Raw genomic sequence first — 21,325 nt, 5'->3', positions numbered from 1 at the left:
TCTGTCAGCGACAAGCCGCTAGCCGGCGCGCGCGCGTGCGCCTAGACTAGAGAATTTCTCTCGCGGCGCCGACAATGTGGACAGCGCTCCGCATAGGTGTTCTGTGGCTCCGCTACTTGCCGCACGATTGCGCCGACGGGCAGGACGCCGTCGCGGCATGCTTCTAGCTAGTGTGCGCGTTCCTTTCCGGGCTGTCGCCGGTGTTGCGAGGGTTAGCGAAGCCAATCGCGTTCACGAATGGCGATGTCAACACCGACGATGCGTGAGCCAGAGAAGCCGACAGCAAACGTAGGCATTGGAAGACCAGCGACACCACCGATCGCGTTTGAGAATACAGACGGCGCGCGGGTGACACCGACGAGACGCGAACCAAGGAAGCCGAGCGCAAGCGTCTTCAAGGTGTCCCGCCTCTTGTGTCTTTGCGTTTCAAACAAACGCTTATTAGAGTTACGCTACACCGAGTTGCGCTTCAAAACATTCTTCCCGCACCCGCGTCGACGCCTGTTTCAATCGGGTCAACGCCGTGCGCACCGCTGCTGCCTCGCATATCCCATCGGGCTTCCGCGAGATGGTCCATAGTTTTTTCTAAAAAAAGGACAAAGCGGAGGAGGGGAATAATAGTGCTTAGCTGAGTACATGGTGAGTTAAAAGTTTTCACATAAGTCCTGCACCTCTTAAAAAGTTATAAACACAACTTCTCGGTGAACAGAGATGTGTTTCTTGTAGAAAGGTGTGAACGTTTTCTTTTTTTGCTAAAAAACCACCCTCATAAACTTTTTTTATTTTGCCACCAGGCAAACAATGTCAGAAGAAGACATAGTGATCACCGGCTTGTCAGGCTACTTTCCCCAAGCTGACCACCTCGTCGAGTTCAAGGAGAAGCTCTATGCAGGTGTCGACATGGTCACCGAGGATGACCTGCGATGGCCTCCCGGTAAGTTCTGCAATACAGTCGTTCCAAGCAATATTTGAACAACTTACCATAGATGGAGTCATACATAGGTACAGAGAGCTTTTTTTGTAGTCCTTTTGGACAAGACTACAAGAGCCCAAGAGACCTCCCCGTTTAAGTCGGCGGCTTCGCCAACGTTGGCCCCGGGGGTGATCAGTCACTCTCAGCAACGACACGAGCTTTCTGCACGGCTTGGCGTCGATGCTTGAGATCCGGGCTGCGCAGGCGTTCATCCCAGCTGATCGCGTCGTGTGGAGTCGTTAAGTGGGCACAGCCAGATAATATGGTCGAACGGCAGGTTCCTTTCCGCCACTTAGACCACTACTGTGAAAAATCGGGTTTGGATCAATTGAAGGTTTGATGAGCAAGATAGGTGCAACTAGGCAAGCTCAATTTGACGAGTTCAAAGGTTGCGCATCGCTTCAACTTGTTTTTCTTTCAACAACGTTATATTATTTTTCTATGTAGGTTCATACGCAACTGAGAGAAACACGTTTAGCCAAGGAAAACAATGTTTGTGGTAGCCATGCGTAATATTTGAACTCGTTAGGTCACACGCCCCCGTGTTTCGAGTCATGTTGAGCGCGACTCTATATGTTCGGTGGGTTCTGCATACGAGCTTGGAGAATTTCGCAGCTTCACCCATAGACGTCACTGTTCCTCCCGCAAAGATACCATAGCGCTTGCTCATATTTGTGACGTCACGCACTTATTGCGGGGGTTCAGATAGTTGACTTTCTGCATACCGACAGGCGTTGATGTCGCTGATCTCAGGCCGCAAAACGAAAGCGTTTTGGTAAACTTTATCGAAGGTTCTATCATCGCTGTTCAGAAAATCTTGATGTTTCAGGTAATAACGGTGAGTCCTTAGCTCGTAACAACCATTGTATATACATCAGGTGAGAAAACGTATTTTTTGGCTAGAGCAGAAAATATTGAGCACGACTGCCAGCGAAGAGTATAGGCGCCGCGCCTCTGTGAGTGGCAAACAGTTTTAGCGAGTAATCGAGTCAAGCTAGTGAAGGAATCCCACGTGTATGATGAAGTAAAATGGAAAGCTGAACTAATTGGAATCACTGCACTATTGATGCCGTGCTAAAGGTGAGGACGCCTGGAACACGGGCTTCATATGACGAGCGCTGTAACAACACCACGCATGCATGCTAAAGAAAATTCAAATATGTCGCTTGATGTTACATGAGCCAAGCAAATATGCAAGCTCCTTGTGTGACAAGAAAATCGACGCACGCCTCTTGCAAGCGTCCCACGTGAAACTGTGGTGCCATCTATGCGCAATGGGATCAATGGAAAAATTTGCGTTCTCTCTCTTTCATACCAACTCCCAGCCGAATTAACCTCCTCTGTGGAGGGCCACCTGCTTTTCCGCTGCCTTGCCGGCGCAACCGGCTTGGAACTCCGTTAGAAACAAAACCTTGGTTTGGGCGAGTTGGTCCATTATTAGAAAAAAGAAAAGTGAAAACGATGAAGACAAAACAGATACAACAGGACTGGCGTGTATTTGAAATGAAAAACACCGTATAGCCGCGCATCAAGCTCGCACATACGCACACACCATCCCACAAGAGATTACATGGGTGAATCTTGGAACATGAATATTGAAATCTAATCATCGTGCATCCAAATGCGTCGTAAGAAAAGCCATTTCATTTTCTTGGTACGGCAAAAATAGGCAGCTGACACCCTTATACCCTGCTCTCTTTATTAGCTTTCCTGAAGCATCAATTTTTTTCGGGGTCCCTCAGATGACAACGTACTTCGTTTTCGCCCAACAAGAACTACGCAAAATTCAGTCGACGCCGTCGAAATCTATGACATCACGATGTTTGACGCAGGGACATCAAGGCGGGCGTTTTCAACCGCACTTTCTCTTGGCACTTCTCCTCGCTTATGAAGCGTCTTCTAGTGGCAAGCGCCTATTTTGGTCTTGCTAAAGGCACATTCTTCTAATACGAGAAGACAAGTGGTTTTGCTTTTAGTGTGGATGGTTCACGCACACGTGACAACCTGATGGTGGAATTACGTCTCAAGCTCGTCGATTTTTTGCAGGACACCTGGGCCTGCCCGGACGACACGGCAAGATCCGCGACCTGTCCCGCTTCGATGCCCAGTTCTTCCACGCGCACTCCAGGCAGGCCCACGTGTTGGACCCGCAGGTCCGCCTGCTGCTGGAGACCTCGTACGAGGCCATCGTGGACGCCGGCTACGACCCGGACAATCTGCGGGGCCGCAACATCGGCGTCTTCGTGGGCACCTCGAACTCCGAGTCTGCCGACGCGTTCATGTTGGACCCGAAGAAGCTGGACGGGTACGCCATGCTCGGAGGGTGTCGGGCCTTGTTCGCCAACAGGATCTCGTACTCGCTCGACTTTCACGGTGAGCGGCGTGGAGTTTACACGGGTTCACGGTTGGCGAGGGCTCCTCTAATCACCTAAAGGGGGAGCCAAAATTTACGATTGATATCCCTTGCACATGTATACCTAATCGAGTGATTATTTCCTCGTGAATTCACGTGCGCACAGACTGCTGGCGTGACCATTCGCGTAAAGGACCGAAATTTATCCGACAGAATAACGCTCTTGTGCTCTGCATTTCCAAAGGTTAATTTTTACGGTCTCCTCTTAAGAAAAAATTAAATCGAGCAGAGTGCCTGTAGGGAATGACGCAATGAGAGTTGATATTTTCTAAAAGGGACCTGTGGACCACCCAGCAGGCTGAGGAAGCTGCTGGGAAACATGGTCTGTTAGCTCCGACGTGAAAGCCTAGCTCAGCAGTCTGCCGAAAATAATGGTTTTACTCTTTCTGTCTCTCTTTCTTTTCATTACTCGGTCACTCAGGTATTTGTGCTTTGCAGAGAGAAATGGAATTAGAGAATTTATTCGGCCTGTACACCAACAAGTCCTTCCGCCAACAAGTTCTTGGTTATGTCCGCTTGTGTCATTTTCAATTGCGAAACATTTATTTGGGTATCACAGGTGCATTATACCATTTACATCTATCTATCTATCTATCTATCTATCTATCTATCTATCTATCTATCTCTCTATCTATCTATCTATCTATCTATCTATCTATCTATCTATCTATCTATCTATCTATCTATCTATCTATCTATCTATCTATCTATCTATCCGCCTATCTATTTATCTATCTATCTATCTATCTATCTATCTATCTATCTATCTATCTATCTATCTATCTATCTATCTATCTATCTATCATCTATCTATCTATCTATCTATCTATCTATCTATCTATCTATCTATCTATCTATCTATTTATCTATCTATCTATCTATCATCTATCTATCTATCTATCTATCATCTATCTATCTATCTATCATCTATCCGCCTATCTACCTGCCTACCTACCCGCCTACCTACCTACCTGCACACCTACCTACCTGCCTGTCTACCTACCTACCGACGACTTTGTGCTCTAGTGGCTGTGTCCTCACTAATAAAACAGCGCACACAAAGACAAAAGGAGAAAGAAAGAACAGACGACGCGAGCGCCACGACCAACTCGCCCGAATAGCTACATTGCTCCGTCTTTTCGAATTTGCATGTACCATAATTAGCATCACTGGGTGTTGTTATTGTATCCCGAACATGATTAACGGGCCATCGCATGAATAACGTGAACATGAATGTTGGTCGCGTACGCCGTTGAAGCTCGTTTTCTAGGCCACATACGACACATATCCCAATACTTGTGCCCATGGAATTCGGACACACGCTCTACGCAGGTGATTCAGTTTACATCGATTCAGGAACGGCGATAATATACCCTGCAAATCACAAGACGATAGATTTCAGGATCCCGTGCCTCAAAAAATCTTGTGCTAGCGCTTTGGGCAAGCGAAAAAATTCCGATGGGTGCCAAGGATAACAACGGTGGTTCGAGTTTTAATCGAACCCAGGTGTTCTGCATCGCAGTCAAGTATATCACCACAGAGCCAGGACAGTGCTTAAGAGTGCTTCGAAAAAAAAAAAAACTCGTGTCGGGTCGACAGTAACTGTAGTTCCAGCGCTGGCTATGCGACACTTTACAGGTCCGAGCCTCGCCGTTGACACGGCCTGCTCGTCGGCGATGACCGCTTTGCATGAGGCTGTGCTGGCCCTGCGGTCGGGACGCTGTGAGGCGGCCCTCGTGGCGGCAAGCAATGTCACGCTGGAGCCCGCGGCTTCGGTCAACTTCAACAACTTGACCATGCTGTCGCCCGAAGGGAAGTGCAAGGCCTTCGATGTTGACGGTGAGTGGCGTCCTCTCGCAGGCCTCAGCGCGGTACGTTCTTGCGTTTAGAATGATGGGGTGAACGACTTATGGCACCCTGTACCTGAGTAGGGAGAACTGTATTATATCTGTTCTTCAAAGACTTCACCACAGCGAAGCCTATAGACTCTAGTAACGACAGCCCAAGTAACGGTGACAGTTCAGGTTACTGCTAACAGTACGGGTTAATGGTGACAAGGAAAAAAAACTGCCCAAAGTTCTGACAGGACGCACAAGATGAAGAAGGTACGACTACAGCGCTGTCTTACAGCTGATTTTTCAGGTCGCACCGGCCGCACTTTTGATGAATGCGGCAATGCTTGAAACCCTTGAACTTTAAAGAACCCTGGGGGAGGTCAAAATTTTCGGAGTCCTCTTCTACGGTGTCTCTCATAATCATATGGTGGTTTTGGGACGTTAAACCCCAACACTTATTATTGCTGTTAGAACTGATTGTATTTTTCGACATATGGGCACACGTAAACCGTCACAATAAAAAAATCAGAAATTAAACAAGAAAATAGAAATCAGAAATAGTAATAACTAAGAAAGAAAATAAGAATAGAACGTATGAAGGCTAACTGTGTGAGCATATGTCGTGTCTGACCCTTTCACATAAAGAAATCTCACAAAAACGTACAATGGGTCGTATATGTATACCACGTGTTTGTGGCCTTCAGCGATGGTGCAAGTCGACGAGAGGCACTGTTGCTCTTCTTTCTATTCGGGACTGCCAAGTTATGCATGCTCCCACATCTCGAAAAATGAAATCTTTAGCAAGTCAGCCGTATTGCCGTGCCTTCTTCATCTTGTGTGCCCTGTCACAACTTCGCGCAGGTATCACCCAGTCCGAGCTGCAACCCTAGTAATGGTAACAACAGTGCAGTAACAATACTCTGGAACTTGTGGCACATGATTTTTTAAATTCTGGATGAAGCGAGACGACGAAAGCGAGCGCTGAACTTCGAAAGAAAAAAAATATTCGTCTGTAATTTGTAGGCTGTCCGATTGACAACGTACGTCATTATCGGTGCACGCGTAAAAAGCGGCCGCTCTATGTCGGGAAGTCTTGCGTTAGCATTGCCTCTGTAATCATTTTCGGTAAAGAGCGGGCCTTTCGACGCATGCCTCGAGAACGGCGTGTTGTATTGGACAGTACTCATATACGCGTATATTCCAAGTAAATGTTGTTGTACAGCGCTCATCGTTTGGTGTGTATTGCGTAGCCGTTTCTTAACAGGAGAAGTTCAATTGGACCCAGTAGTTAGTGTTTAGGGTAACAAAGAACATCGTTCAACCAAATATACAGACAAAAAAGACAATACACTTCAAAATCTTATATTCAATGGAGGTGTCCGGTGCAGAGCCCACACCTCACCGAGCAGGGGGATAGAAAACGGGGGTCGAAGAGAAGACAGACAAGAACATCACTGTACTAAAGGAATTTTTGTTCTACGAGCGCGGAAAAATAAATGACCGAACACGCACACACACCCATAGGCGTACTCACAGTTCCCCTTCAGGGTGGGGGGGGGGCGAAGGTACGTCGCAGCGCCCCCCTCCCTATTATGTCAATATAAGGGGCTCACATTGCACTGCGGTCATACTATGTCAATATGTGAGGCTGACTTTGCACCCCGTCTCTACTATGTCAATACGTGGGACTGACATGGCACCCCGTCCTTACTACGTCGATGCGTGGGACTGACATTGCACCCCTTCCCTACTACGTCAATGCGTGGAACTGACATTGCACCTCGTCCCTACTATGTCAATACGTGGAACTGACATTGCACCCCATCCCTACTATGTCAATGCGTGGGACTGACATTGCACCCCTTCCCTACTATGTCATTACGGGGAACTGACATTGCACCCCGTCCCTACTATGTCAATAGGTGGGACTGACATTGCACCCCGTCTCTATTATGCCAATGCGTGGGACTGACATTGCACCCCGTCGCTACTGTGTCAATGCGTGGGGCTGACTTTGCACCCCGTTCCTACTATGTCAATGCGTGAGGCTGACTTTGCGCCTCGGCCCTACTATGTCAATACGTGGGACTGACGTCGCACTCCGTCCCTACTATGTTAATACGTGGGGCTGACTTTGCGCCCCAGCCGTACTATGTCATTACGTGGCACTGACATTGCACCCCGTCCCAACTTTGTCAATGCGTGGGACTGACATTGCGCCTCGTCCCTACTATGTCAATGCGTGGGGTTGACATAGCGCCCCGTCCCCCACCTATAGGTGACGGGGTGGGGAGAGGGCTGCCACTCTCTGTGCGCACGATATGCACACAAACACCAACAGAAACACAGCAGTGATTGGCGCTTCGTACTGTACTCATCGGAAAGTGCCGCGAAACTATCTACGTGATGCGCAAACGAGCTACTTTTTATTCGCAGGCAATGGTTATGTTCGCAGTGAAGCCGTTGGAGCCTTCTTTGTGCAGAAGTCATCCGAGGCCCGACGCATTTACGCCAAGATCGTCAACGTCAGGGTTAACGTGGACGGCTACAAACCGGAAGGTGGGTGACGCAATGGTTTGAATGTTTTTTTTGCGTGATTGCACTATCGAACGCTAACGTGAGCTAACAGAGATCAGTGTCAATACCGAGTCGATGAGTGTACTAAACATTCAAATCAAGTTTATTGAATATGTAGCGCAGCGTTTAACCTGACCTTTTCTCGCATCAGTAAACTGATTTTACACGATACCAAAAAACACAGCGCTTGCTGGGAGATTACGCTTGCCGAGTGCGAAAACGTGCGAAAAAAAAGAAAAACATGTGGGGGGGGGGGGGTAACAACACATTGAAATCATCGCGCACGTCACCGTGACGTCACCGTTCTCACTCCATCTATTAAAAACTTCGATTGATATGTAAGGTTTAACGTCCCACAGCCACCTGATTCCCAATTAGTAAAAATACAAGTTTATGCGGCAACCAGCTACTCAACATGCGAGGTTTCAGCAAATTTCTTTGATACAATGCGGCCAAAATACGAAAAAAATAACACGAAAAAAAAATTGAAACTGTTCGTCAATATTGTCACGGGGTCGTGACGCCGCCGAAGACAGGAAACTTCGTGTTGGGATTTAACTGTTTATTTGGGCGAACCTGTGCCCGGTAAAGGGAAAGTCTAATTACAGCAGCAGTCTTGCGCAGATAGCAGTCTCGGACTGATAGCGGCGAGCGCAGCGTCGGCCTTCGATCAACAACTGACAAGCGGCGAAGCGCGTCGGCATTTATACTCTTGCCGTCGAATGTTCTAGCGTTATCGCTGGCGGTGGCGTAGCTTCCAGAACAATCTGTACCGTTCGCACAGTGGGCGTGATCTTATCTAATTGATCTACTACAGTCCGGAACCTTCTAGAAAACTGCAGGCGCGGTTTGCGCTGAGAATCGTGTGGTGTTTTTGGACGATAACAAAAACTTGGGGAATGGAACGTGGCATTGCCCCCCTCAGAAAAAAGGCATCGTCCCGATGCTTTAACTAAAGATGAAAGTACAATAATAATGCAACAAAGTACAATGAATAAATTCCGATACAACAATAATACAAAAAAACACTGGTTCAGTTTGTTAACGCGCATGAAACGGCTTGAGGCGCGCGACATGTACGACTTAAGTTCGCGATCGGCGTCGTTGAGAGTTCGTGATGCCGTCGGGGACAACCTCGTAATCAAGCGGGCCGAGACGTCGAACCACCCTGTAAGGTCCGAAGTACCGTCGAAGAGGCTTTTCACTTAGTCCACGTCGGCGTATCGGCGTCCATACCCAAACACGTTCACCGGGCTGGTATTCCACGAAGCGTCGTCGAAGGTTGTAACGGTGGCTGTCGGTCGTCTGTTGATTTTTGATACGGAGACGCGCAAGTTGTCGGGCTTCTTCGGCGCGTTGAAGGTACTCGCTCACATCGAGGTTTTCTTCGTCGGTGACGTTGGGTAACATGGCATCGAGCGTCCTTGCCGGGCTCCTTCCGTAGACCAATTTGTATGGAGATATCTGCGTCGTCTCCTGCACCGCCGTGTTGTATGCGAAGGCCACATACGGAAGAATGGCGTCCCACGTCTTGTGTTCGACATCGACGTACATTGACAGCATGTCGGCGATCGTCTTGTTAAGCCGCTCGGTGAGGCCGTTGGTCTGTGGGTGGTACGCTGTCGTCCGGCGGTGGTTTGTTTGGCTGTATGCCAAGATCGCTTGAGTTAAGTCGGCAGTGAATGCCGTTCCTCTGTCGGTGATAAGGACCTCCGGGGCGCCATGACGTAGTACGATATTTTCGACGAAGAACTTAGCTACCTCGGATGCACTGCCTTTTGGCAGGACTTTTGTCTCTGCGTAGCGGGTGAGGTAGTCGGTAGCTACCCCGATCCACTTGTTTCCGAAAGCCGACGTCGGGAACGGCCCCAGTAGGTCTATACCAATCTGCTGGAAAGGTCGGCAAGGTGGATCAATTGGCTGCAGAAGTCCCGCTGGCCTTGTCGGCGGTGTCTTGCGTCGCTGACAGTCCCGGCATGTCCTCACATAACGAGTGACGTCGGTGGTAAGACGTGGCCAGTAGTACCTTTCTTGTATCCTCGCGAGCGTGCGAGAAACACCGAGGTGCCCTGCCGTCGGATCGTCGTGCAGGGCCTGCAGGAGTTCTGGTCGCAGAGCTGAAGGCACCACAAGGAGGTACTTAGCTCGAAGCGGTGAAAAGTTTTTCTTTTGTAGAAGACCGTTTCGTAGAAAGAACGACGCAAGTGCGCGCTTGAATACCTTCGGGACTTCGGCGGTCCGGCCTTCGAGGTATTCTATTAGGGCCCTAAGTTCCGGGTCGGCCCTCTGTCGTTCAGCGAAGTCGTCGGTAGTTATCGTTCCTAAGAAGTAGTCGTCCTCCGGGTCGTCGGGTAGCGGTTGGTCTACAGGCGCACGAGAGAGACAGTCGGCGTCGGAGTGTTTTTTGCCGGACTTGTGAATGACAGTAATGTCATATTCTTGAAGTCTCAGGCTCCATCGTGCGAGGCGACCTGAAGGGTCCTTCAAGGTGGCTAGCCAACACAATGCGTGGTGATCGCTTACAACTTTGAAGGGCCTGCCGTAGAGGTAGGGGCGAAATTTTGACGTAGCCCAGATGATGGCGAGGCACTCCTTTTCTGTTGTGGAATAATTTGCTTCTGCTTTGGATAGCGATCGGCTGGCGTAACTAATAACCCTTTAAAGTCCGTCAGCCTTCTGCACAAGAACGGCGCCAAGACCTACGCTGCTTGCGTCAGTATGTATTTCTGTCTCGGCGAATTCGTCGAAATGGGCAAGTAACGGAGGCGTCTGGAGGCGATGTTTAAGCTCCTGGAAAGCGTGTTCCTGCGGCGTTTCCCACTTAAACTCCACGTCGGCCTTGGTAAGGTTAGTGAGAGGATCGGCGATGCGGGCGAAGTTTTTCACGAACCGCCTATAATAGGCACACAGGCCCAGAAATCGGCGCACGGCTTTCTTGTCAGTGGGCGGCGGGAAGTCGGCGATGGCGGCTGTCTTCCGTGGATCGGGATGAACTTCAGACTTGCTGATAACGTGCCCCAGAAACAAGAGCTTCTCATACGCGAATATGCACTTTTCTGGCTTCAATGTGAGTCCGAAAGTCTTGATGGCTTGAAGTACAGCTTCAAGGCGCCGAAGATGCTCGTCGAAACTCGAGGAAAACACGACGACGTCGTCGAAGTACACAAGGCAAGTCTGCCACTTCAATCCTGCCAGTACTGTATCCATAACACGTTGAAAAGTTGCAGGCGCTGAGCAAAGGCCGAAGGGCATCACCTTAAACTCGAAAAGGCCGTCCGGTGTTATAAACGCCGTCTTCTCTCGGTCTCTTTCGTCGACTTCGATATGCCAATAGCCAGTCTTGAGGTCCATTGACGAAAAGTACTTGGCGTTATGGAGCCGATCAAGTGCGTCGTCTATTCGTGGGAGAGAATACACGTCCTTTCTTGTGATTTTGTTCAGGCGGCGATAATCGACGCAGAAACGTAGGGTCCCATCCTTTTTCTTCACTAACACCACGGGGGATGCCCATGGACTCTTGGACGGCTGGATAATGCCATCCCGCAGCATTTCATCAACTTGTCTCTTCATGGCCTCACGTTCTCGCGTCGAAACCCTGTACGGACTCTGACGGAGTGGTCTGGCATTTTCTTCGGTTATGATGCGATGTTTCGTGATTGGGGTCTGCCGAATTTTCGATGACGACGAAAAGCAATCTTCGTATTGCAGGAGCAGGGCCTTGAGCTGTTCTTGCTTATCGTTCGGAAGTCTGGGATTGACGTCGAAAGCTATGGGAGGGGCTTGGTTCCTCTGAGCAGGTTCCGCAGAATCTGCGAGGGCGAAAGCGCTGGTGGCTTCGACAATTTCTTCGATGTATGCGACCGTTGTTCCTTTGTTCACATGTTTGTACTCATTGCTAAAATTCGTGAGCATAACCGTCGCTTTGCCTCCCCGCAGCTCTGCAATTCCTCTTGTGACGCAAATATTTCGGGTGACCAACAGATGCTGACTGCCTTCAACGACGCCTTCCAAGTCAGGTGATTTAGGAGCGCCGACTGAAATAATGACGCTTGAGCGAGGCGGAATGGTGACTTGTTCTTCCAGTACATTCAAGGCATGGTGTCCTGACGGCGTGCGCGGCGGCAGTGCTTCTTCTGTGGATAACGTTATCGACTTTGTTTTTAGGTTGATGACAGCACCATGGAGGCATAAGAAGTCCATGCCAAGGATGACATCTCTCGAGCAACGCTGTAGGACTACGAAGTCTGTAGGATAAATACGGCCGTTAATGGTGACTCTCGCTGTGCAGATTCCTGCAGGCGTTACGAGATGACCTCCGGCTGTGCGGATTTCAGGGGCTTTCCAAGCTGTCCTAACTTTCTTTAACTTCGCGGCGAACGACCCACTGATGACAGAATAGTCGGCTCCAAAATCGACGAGAGCGGTCACACTGTGGCCGTCGATAAGAACGTCGAGGTCGCTAGTTCGCCGTCTCGCATTACAGTTTGGGCGTGGCGTCGGGTCACGGCTGCGTCGGCTTGTTCCGCTGCTTCCCTGTTGCGTCGTCAGGCCACCTTCGGTAAGTGAGCTTTCGCCGTCAGGGGTTTGCCTGTTTGGCGTTGTGTTCGGAAAGCTCCGTCGCGGCGTCGTCGTCGGAGGAGGATCTTCGGTAGTTCGTCGCACAGCAACCGCACCTCCATCGGTTGCTGCCCTTAGTTTCCCGGATACGGGCTAGGAGACCGGCCCCGCGTTGGGCCAGAGTACTGCCGGAGGTGCGGTGACATGCGGCGGCTGGGCGACGGCGAACGGGAAGGACTTCGTAGTGTCCATTGAGTTTCTGCCAGGTAGTCGGCGATGTCACGTGGCCGATCTCCTGGCTGCGGACGCGGTGCATTGACGGCGAAGCCACGCAGTCCCATCTGTCGGTACTGGCAACGGCGGTATGTGTGCCCGGCCTCGCCGCAGTGGTAGCAGAGCGGGCGGTTGTCAGGTGCACGCCAAACGTCCGTTTTCCTCGGTGCACTGCGCTGGCCCGCTGGGGAATGGTAGGACGTCGGTGGTGGTGGTGGCGGCGGTGGCGTCTGGCGACGGAAGTGCGACGGGGCGGCGTTTTGGCGTGGACGGGGAGGAGCGTTGTGGCGCACTGCAGCGGCGTAGCTCATAGTTGCTGGCTCGGGCGGCGGTGTTTCGGGAATTCGAAGCGATTGCCGGACTTCTTTTCGCACAATGTCAGTGATCGAATCCACATGAGGCTGCGCCGAAGGCAACAGTTTGCGCAGCTCTTCCCGCACGATCGCTCGGATCGTTTCACGCTGGTCGTTGGAGTCACTGGCTTGAGCAGCAGCGCATTCTGGAGTCAGGCGACGATTATACTGTCTGGTGCGCATGTCCAGCGTTTTTTCGATGGTGGTCGCCTCGGATACAAATTCTTGGACGGTGTTCGGTGGATTCCTCATTAGTCCCGCGAAGAGCTCTTGTTTGACCCCTCGCATGAGGAAACGAACTTTCTTTTCCTCAGGCATGTCTGGGTCAGCGTGACGGAATAGGCGGGTCATCTCCTCTGTGAAAATTCCAACCTTTTCATTTGGTAGCTGAACCCGGGTCTCCAGAAGAACAGCGGCCCTCTCTTTGCGAGCGACGCTCGCGAACGTTTGCAGAAATGCGCCGCAGAAGACATCCCACGTTCGGAGCGTGGACTCCCGATTCTCTAGCCAGATCCTTGCGGTGTCTTCTAGGTAGAAGTACACACGACGGAGCTTTTCTTCGTTGTCCCAGTGGTTGAGGGCGGCCACACGGTCGTATGTTTCTAGCCAGGTTTCCGGGTCTTCAAACGGTGAGCCATGGAACGTTGGCGGTTCCCTGGGTTGATGAATGACGATCGCGGGCTGGGACGCTCCGGTTGTCATTGTCGCTGCCGTCGAGGTCATGGTCTTGGTCTTCCGCACCTTGTCTGGTAGAAGGCCGTACTCCGGTGGGAGACCTTGCTGTCGGCGGCTCGTTCGCTGCTCTTGGTTGGCGTCGGTATCTTCTTCGCGACGGGGGCTGGGTTCACGGCTTGACGGGGGCGTCCGGTACATGAACGAAGCAGCACCTCCACCAGATGTCACGGGGTCGGGACGCGGCCGAAGACAGGAAACTTCGTGTTGGGATTTAACTGTTTATTTGGGCGAACCTGTGCCCGGTAAAGGGAAAGTCTAATTACAGCAGCAGTCTTGCGCAGATAGCAGTCTCGGACTGATAGCGGCGAGCGCAGCGTCGGCCTTCGATCAACAACTGACAAGCGGCGAAGCGCGTCGGCATTTATACTCTTGCCGTCGAATGTTCTAGCGTTATCACTGGCGGTGGCGTAGCTTCCAGAACAATCTGTACTGTTCGCACAGTGGGCGTGATCTTATCTAATTGATCTACTACAGTCCGGAACCTTCTAGAAAACTGCAGGCGCGGTTTGCGCTGAGAATCGTGTGGTGTTTTGGGACGATAACAAAAACTTGGGAAATGGAACGTGGCAATATAGCTGACTTCGGCGGGCAATTTAGAATGGAAACATTTCCCATTGCATCTAACATCCGCTAGAAAAGCTACAGTGGTGAAATTAACGACAGGCGAGATATCAGGGTGTAATTCATAATTATAAAAATAATTTAACGTTTTAATTCGCTCAGCATATATAACTATACCTCTTATCCGCAATTAACTTAACTTGAAGTGTGAACGCAATCGGATAGTTCGTGATGACGTGGGTGGTCGCCATCTTGGCGTCAACAGTCGTTCCAACGAAATTCTCGGCTTCCGCAAATAGGAGTAAATAGGGCTAGAATTCTGCTAAATAGACACCAGCTGATCAGTGCAAAATGTGGTGGTCTCTCTGGCAGCGTTGTAACGTGAGAGTGTAGAGATATTTTTCACTCTTCTACTGAGAAAATGAGTTGAAACACGTTCTAGTAAAAGGGTTCCTCGACGATGCCCAAGTCGTGTCCCATTTTGCCATTTTGAACCGTTTCGGTATCGTAAAAACCATTATTCAGTGCACTGTGTGAACAGTTAGTCTTTGGTCTTCAGTAAAAAGAAAAGTTAACCTTTCGTCTAGTGGTTATGCTGCTCTATACAGCTAGCCCGAAGGTCGCGGTATCGAATCCCGGCCTCGATGGTAGTGTTATCGATGGAGGTTAAGATGCATTGAGACCCGTGAACGTTAAAGAACTCGCACGTTGTTGAAATTTTTCGGCCCGTATAGTCACAAATAAACCTCGGCTTTACCTCACATTTTCCCTCAACTTCCTGTACGTTGTTCGTGCGTTGTAAAGACACAAAAGTGGTGGCACGGTGAAGGATCAGCACAAGACTGGTTCACAAATACTGGCCTGATTCGTTATTCAAGCGCGATAAAAGTTTGAAACCGATAGGAGAAACTCGAGGAAAGGATGAGGTTGATATCGTTCTATTGCTTCGTAAAAAAACAACAATTGTTCAACATGACTGATAGTGGAGCGACTTGGCCCGAGTGTTTGTCTTTTTCACTCCTTCTTACGTATGAATGTCAGCAATTACGGTATCACTTTAAACCATTACTGGAATTGATAGTTTTGCCGGCTGACTTGCAGTCACTTGATACCACTTGTGCCCCCCCCCCTCTTTTCTGTTAATGTGGTTGCCCATTATTGGGCTTCGTGTTTTTGGTTTTTATTTTTCTTGAAATTGTGAAGGCATTTTTCGGAGTTGAATGCTAAAAAAGTACGGTGTTCATCAAACTTTATTTTTTGTAAACTCCAAATTTTCTGAAATTTGGTCTTCAATATTGTATTATAAGGTGCTAAGTTTATACCCAATAAAATACGTTGCAGAGTTTCTGATAATCTTGTTTCTCTATGCTCTCTTCCTGTTTTTTTTGTTCACTTGCTCTTTATTTGCCTGGCAATAAGGCGTTGATGTGCACTGCTGTGAACTCCTTAAACTACATATACTTGTGGAGGTGAGGAAGTAGTTAAGCTGTTCCATCTAGCCTCCTTCATCACCCCTATGAAAAATTACGGTCCTGTTCTTATTCATTTTATTCTCATAACTAAATCTTAGATTGATATATATCTGAACACGAAATGATTTGAAAACTAAGCGTATTTTCGATATATGAAGGTGAGAACGCACACACAATATACACACAAGCACAAATACTCGAATACAACAAGACTATGTTTGTTGGTATTACAACATTAAAGCTTGTTGTAACAAATACAAGCATACTTTTTTCATGGCTGCCGCAGATGAAGGTTCGCTCTGTTCGAGTGATGATTCTGAGCTTTAAAAATGCTCTTCAGACGTGGGAAATGCCCATTTAAAATAGGAGTTTATCGGATAAATCTGAATCGTTAAAAACTTTTTTGGCGAGTGTTTAGAGTCTTTTTAATATATCATCCGCTTTTTAAGTATAGTAAAAAAAGGAGTCAGTTTACAGTGAGCGTGGTATGTGTATTTGCCTGTTCCGTATTTTGTCATAGTGTAGCTCTGTCATGGTGTGATGCAGTGTAGTTCTATCATAGCGTAGCTCAGGTTTGTATTAGGACTGGCTGATGGGCCCTTTGAATGGAGCGTGCCACTAATGTTCGATACTTTGTCCTGTGGACATGAGTACTTGATCCGGCGAAAACAGGACATCTGCCTAAGCGTGTCTACCCCCTTTTCTTATTTTTTTTTCTTTTTCAACGAAATGGCATTGTGCGTCTTATGAAGCAGAAAGTACGACGTTTGGTGGTAACATTGGATGGTATACCAAATCTCACGTGACCATGCGATGGCACCATGTTTGTCAACGAATACCAACAGATCTTACTCCACGTCCCCCCCCCCCAAAAAAAAATAATTTTCCCCTGTTAGAAACTGCAGTTGGCACACGTTTTAAACAAATCCGACTGATTCCCAAAGTTGGTTTGTCCCGAACGCATTTCGACAGAGGTGAAACTGTACACCTGTGCGCTCATATTTAGGTGAAAGTAAGAAAAACCCTAATGGTTGGCTTTATCTATGAACCCATCAGTATGGATCGTGCTATCACACTATAAAGTTGGCATGTGAAACCCCCCGAAATTGTTAATAGTCAAACTATCCTTGCCTACCATCAAAATTTGGGTGGCCTACATAAAAAAATTAGTCTTTTTCGAATTTGAAAAATAGGTGAAACCGCGTTCAAACATACCTGGCCCAAACCCTATACTGACTGGGCCTACAACCATAATTGATGTTCCTAATTCGTGCAAATGACCAAGCGAGCACGTCATGTGATGGTCACTTGGCAGAGAGCCTTCATTTCCTAGGTCACCTGACCAAACGACGATGTCATGCAGCATAGAATGAGGCTAATAACTTTAAGTTGCAAGGTCAGATGACCTAATGACAATGTCATGTGACATTGTCACGAGGCTAATAATTTTAAGTTGCCAGGTCACATGAGCAAGTGACAATGTCATGCGACACAGTCATGAGGCTAATAACCTTAAGTTGCAAGTTCGCATGACCAAATGACGATGTTACGCAGCATAGAATGAGGCTAATAACGTTAAGTTCCAAGGTCAAATGACCAAACGACGATGTCATGCGACACAGTCACGAGACTTGTGGTCTTAACTTGGAGGGTCACATCACCAAATGACAATGTCATGTGACATTGTCCCTACGCCAAGTACCCTAAGTTGGAAGGTGACATGACAAGTAACGATATCGTGTGGCGTTGCCACTTGGTTGGCAAACTGAAGTTTCAAGGTCACATGAATAAAATTCGATGCCGTGTGGCAGTCACGTGGCCAAATAACGTAGTGGCGATGCTACAAGATGAAGTGATGACACCATGTCACACAGTCAAAAGATCAAGAACCTTGAATTTCAGGATCACCTAACCGAATACCGACGCCATGTGACTACCTCCCTTGACAACGGCGTGTAGACACGCCAAGACACGCCGCAAACTGGTCGGCCGCGCCACTCTGACTTGTGCTGTTTGCTCAGCGTTGAGTTTGCTCAGCGTTGAGTTCGCATTGAATGCACGCAAGCAAGTAGTAGTAGAAAATTTTATTATGTACATAATTCAGACAGGCTTGAACTCCAGTGCCCCGAGGAATATACAGGGTGAAGAGCGAAGTCTGTCCGGCAGGGTGGTGCCCCTATTCTAGGGCCCCACTGGCGCGAGCCATCCGTTCAGCTCTGTGGATCGGTCGCAGCTGATCCACCAGGGCTGGGCTAGACAGCAGCGCCTCCCATTCATCCCATGTTCCATTGGTGTCGTGTTCTTCGTTGTGCTCTCTTTCAACACCCTATTCCCCAACCCCAGTGTAGGGTAGCATACCGGAGACTAGCATCTGGTTAACCTCCCTGCCTTCCTTTTTTCTCGTTTCTCTCTCTCTCTCTCTCTGCACACTGCCACGTGATGTGAAAAAGTGTTGGGGTGGCTCCACACCATGGGCATATATCTCTTTGCGCCGTGGGGTAGATCAGGCGAAGAGTGTGCAGAGTTATGTAAGTGTTAGCCTCTATTATTCTCAGCTCTGTTGCCTCCACAGCGCTGAGCTTTCTATGAAGACGTGAATAGAGCTGCCTATTTTTCCTGTAGTATACTCAAGCAAGTGCGAATGCCCATTGTAACTTCTTGCCTGCTTTCGCAGGTGTCACCTTTCCCTCCACCGAATTCCAAGAGCGCCTTCTGCGAGATACCTATGCCGAGGTTGACGTCGACCCGAGAGGTGTCGTCTACGTCGAGGCACACGGCACGGGAACCAAGGCCGGAGATCCCCAGGAGTTGCGCGCCCTCAGCGCCGCCTTGTGTCAGCCGGGACGCGAGCGTCCACTCCTGGTCGGATCGGTCAAGAGCAACATGGGGCACGCAGAAAGCGCCTCGGGTAAAGAACGTTTTAACAGCGGTGCTGTTCGAGCTCGCAGTTCTGCCATTTCGTGCTAGCAATGACTATCGTGATCATGAACGACCCCTACCCTCATAGCGCGCGCGGCGCAGTAACTCGGTCGGCGTGCGCTGTCTTCGTAATCTTTTGCATCTTCCGCTTCGCCCTCCAAACGCGTGGTCCAGGCGGACACTCTCCCGCTGCGCTGACTGGTCCAGCGTGTGATCCAATGACACGAATTGGCGAGAAAACAAGTGAAAGAGAGAGCGAGAGAGAAACAGAGAGGTAGAAGGAAACAGAGACATAAAACACAGATAGAGAGCTCGGGAGCCCCGCCGCGGTGGTCTAATGGCTAAAGTATCGGCTGCTGACCCGCAGGTGGCGGCATGGAATCCCGGCGTCGGCGGCTGCATTTTCGATGGAGGTGAAAATGCTGTGGGCCCGTTTGCTCGGATTTGGCTGCACGTTAAAGAACCCCAGGTGGTCCAGATTTACGGAGCCCTCCACTGCGGCGTCTCTCATATATAGCTGCATTCCCAACGCGGGCAATACGTCATCCGTTTCCGCGATCTTCCTTTGATTCGCGTGGAGCGACTCGCGAAACGACGAATGGCGAAGTCACAGTTGGGATCTTCAAGGAAAAATGCCGAAAGGCTCCCTAGTAGCGTAAAGTCCCCGTTTTTGCGTGAATGCTGGTTGCGGAGCGGTCTGAATCCCGTCGGATGTCGCGTGACTGATTTGTCTACCATGACGTCCGTCGTCTGAAAACAGCCCAAGTGACGTGAATATGCGTATTTAGCCGTGTTCTCTCCCTTTCTTCCTTCTCCTAGGGATCGCTTCTGTAGCAAAAGTGATCCTGGCCATGGAGACCGGCACCATCGCGGCCAATCTGCACTTCCGGGAGCCAAGGTCTGACACCCCGTCTCTGCACGACGGCAGCATCGTGGTGGTGGACAAGCCAACGCCCTTTCCCGGTGGCCTGATCGGCATCAACTCGCTCGGTATCGGCGGTGCCAACGTACACGCCATTCTAGAGTCCAACACGGGTCTCCACGTGGACAGTGTTCCGCGGAAGCAACCGGAACTTCCGAGACTGGTACTCATGGCTGGAAGGAACAAGGACGCCCTGCAGGTGAGCTTCCATCTTGAACACACACACACGTGCGCACGCATGCGCACACACACACGCACGCAAACACATACACAAACACACACACACACGCACGCACACACACACACACACGCACGCACACACACACACACATACACACATATAACTCAGTGCTTTTTTGCGTACCTGTTACGTTTAGTTTATTTCGCTCAAGGAAAGATATGTTACATTAAACGACACTGCAGGTCGAAGACGTAATATGGCGTCTCCTGTTCAAAGTTACCTTAGCTCTAATAAGTACTGCCCCTCCCCCGAAAAGTCGTTTTCTTTTTTAGGGGATGGCGAAAACCCCACTTTAGTTACATTTTCGATCTACAGTATCAATACATACACAAATGAGCTTCATATTTTTTATTATCGTAAGCCAATTATATTACTGCGTGTATCATATCAACAACGCTGAGATAAGTTATTTTACATGGCCTTGAAGACTTTGCGACTAGTTTCCTGGAGGATCAAGAAATAATATTACTTGTAAGGGGTGGGGGGCTAGGTGTCCAGAATACCGGAGAAAAGTTGAACGATCTTGCATGAGCTTTGGTAATCACTCAAGAAGTATTGAAATATGACTCGTCACTTGAAAAAAACATCACAAAGGACGACGGGACTCACTTTTACCGCAGCGCACACTGGACAAACTGGAAGCCGAAGGGCCGTATCCAGACTCCGGGTACGCCCTCCTGAACCGCGTTGGACAACCGAGCTTGAGACAGTTTCCTTTCCGGGGTTACGCCGTAGTCCCCATCATCGGAGACCCGGACGACGCCACCAACGTCGTCAAGGTCGTCGAGCAGGCGCCGCCATTGAAGCGACCCCTGTGGTTCGCCTTCACCGGCATGGGCTGCCAGTGGAACGGCATGGCGCGCCAGATGATGCACTTCGAGATGTTCGCCCGTTCCATCCGCAGGTTGCACGACTTGCTGCTCGAAGAAGTGGGCATCGATTTGATCGACCTGGTGACGAGTGACGAACCCAGAAACCCAACCATGGCCTCGCCGTTCGTCGCCATTGCAGCGATACAGGTGCGTATATTGCCTAACGAGAGATGATCTTTAGTTCGCTTTGGTTCGTGCAATGACTCTCCAATATATGTATTAATAATTTAATCAAATATTGAATACAATAATCAGTTGACTGAACGCCCATATTCAGAAATGTGCCTTAATAATAAGCCACGACTCAGTTTGGTGAAGTACAGATCATGTAAACCCTGATGTGCTTACGATAGTCATAGCATTTCACTGGATGACAGTTGTCGAGAGACAGTGCGATGATGCAAGCAGTTGACGTGATGTACTGACTTCAAGCTAGGACGCATTTCATTACGGCGGGTCAGTTAGAGCAGTCGCTGTTTGAGTTGTGCGGCGTCCCCGTTCATAGTGATGATGAGCATTGCTATGGGGACAATGCTTGGTGTGGGCTTTCCAGCCGAGACTAAACCGTGGGGGGGGGGGGGGTAGAGTTCGTCGTGTTTTATAGGCAGTTGAGGAATTGAGG

The 21,325-nt window shown here is 49.3% G+C and overlaps 1 protein-coding gene across 2 annotated transcripts in view; it reads left to right on the top strand.

The window, feature by feature from the left end:
- The window catches only part of LOC119179992 (fatty acid synthase-like), an 81,356-nt gene that overhangs the window by 7,191 nt on the left and 52,840 nt on the right, over positions 1-21,325 (top strand). For both annotated transcript variants that reach the window (XM_075868702.1, XM_075868701.1), the window contains exons 2-8: positions 795-934; positions 3,020-3,346; positions 5,025-5,225; positions 7,658-7,780; positions 18,424-18,657; positions 19,488-19,789; positions 20,452-20,850. In XM_075868702.1, the coding sequence (XP_075724817.1) occupies positions 795-934; positions 3,020-3,346; positions 5,025-5,225; positions 7,658-7,780; positions 18,424-18,657; positions 19,488-19,789; positions 20,452-20,850 (1,726 nt within the window). The remainder of the gene's footprint in view (positions 1-794; positions 935-3,019; positions 3,347-5,024; positions 5,226-7,657; positions 7,781-18,423; positions 18,658-19,487; positions 19,790-20,451; positions 20,851-21,325) is intronic.

Source organism: Rhipicephalus microplus, chromosome 7, assembly GCF_043290135.1.
Source record: "Rhipicephalus microplus isolate Deutch F79 chromosome 7, USDA_Rmic, whole genome shotgun sequence".
NCBI classification, from domain to species: Eukaryota; Metazoa; Arthropoda; class Arachnida; order Ixodida; family Ixodidae; genus Rhipicephalus; species Rhipicephalus microplus.
Note: the sequence above shows the minus strand (reverse complement) of the source record. Positions and strands in the feature narration are given on the sequence as shown.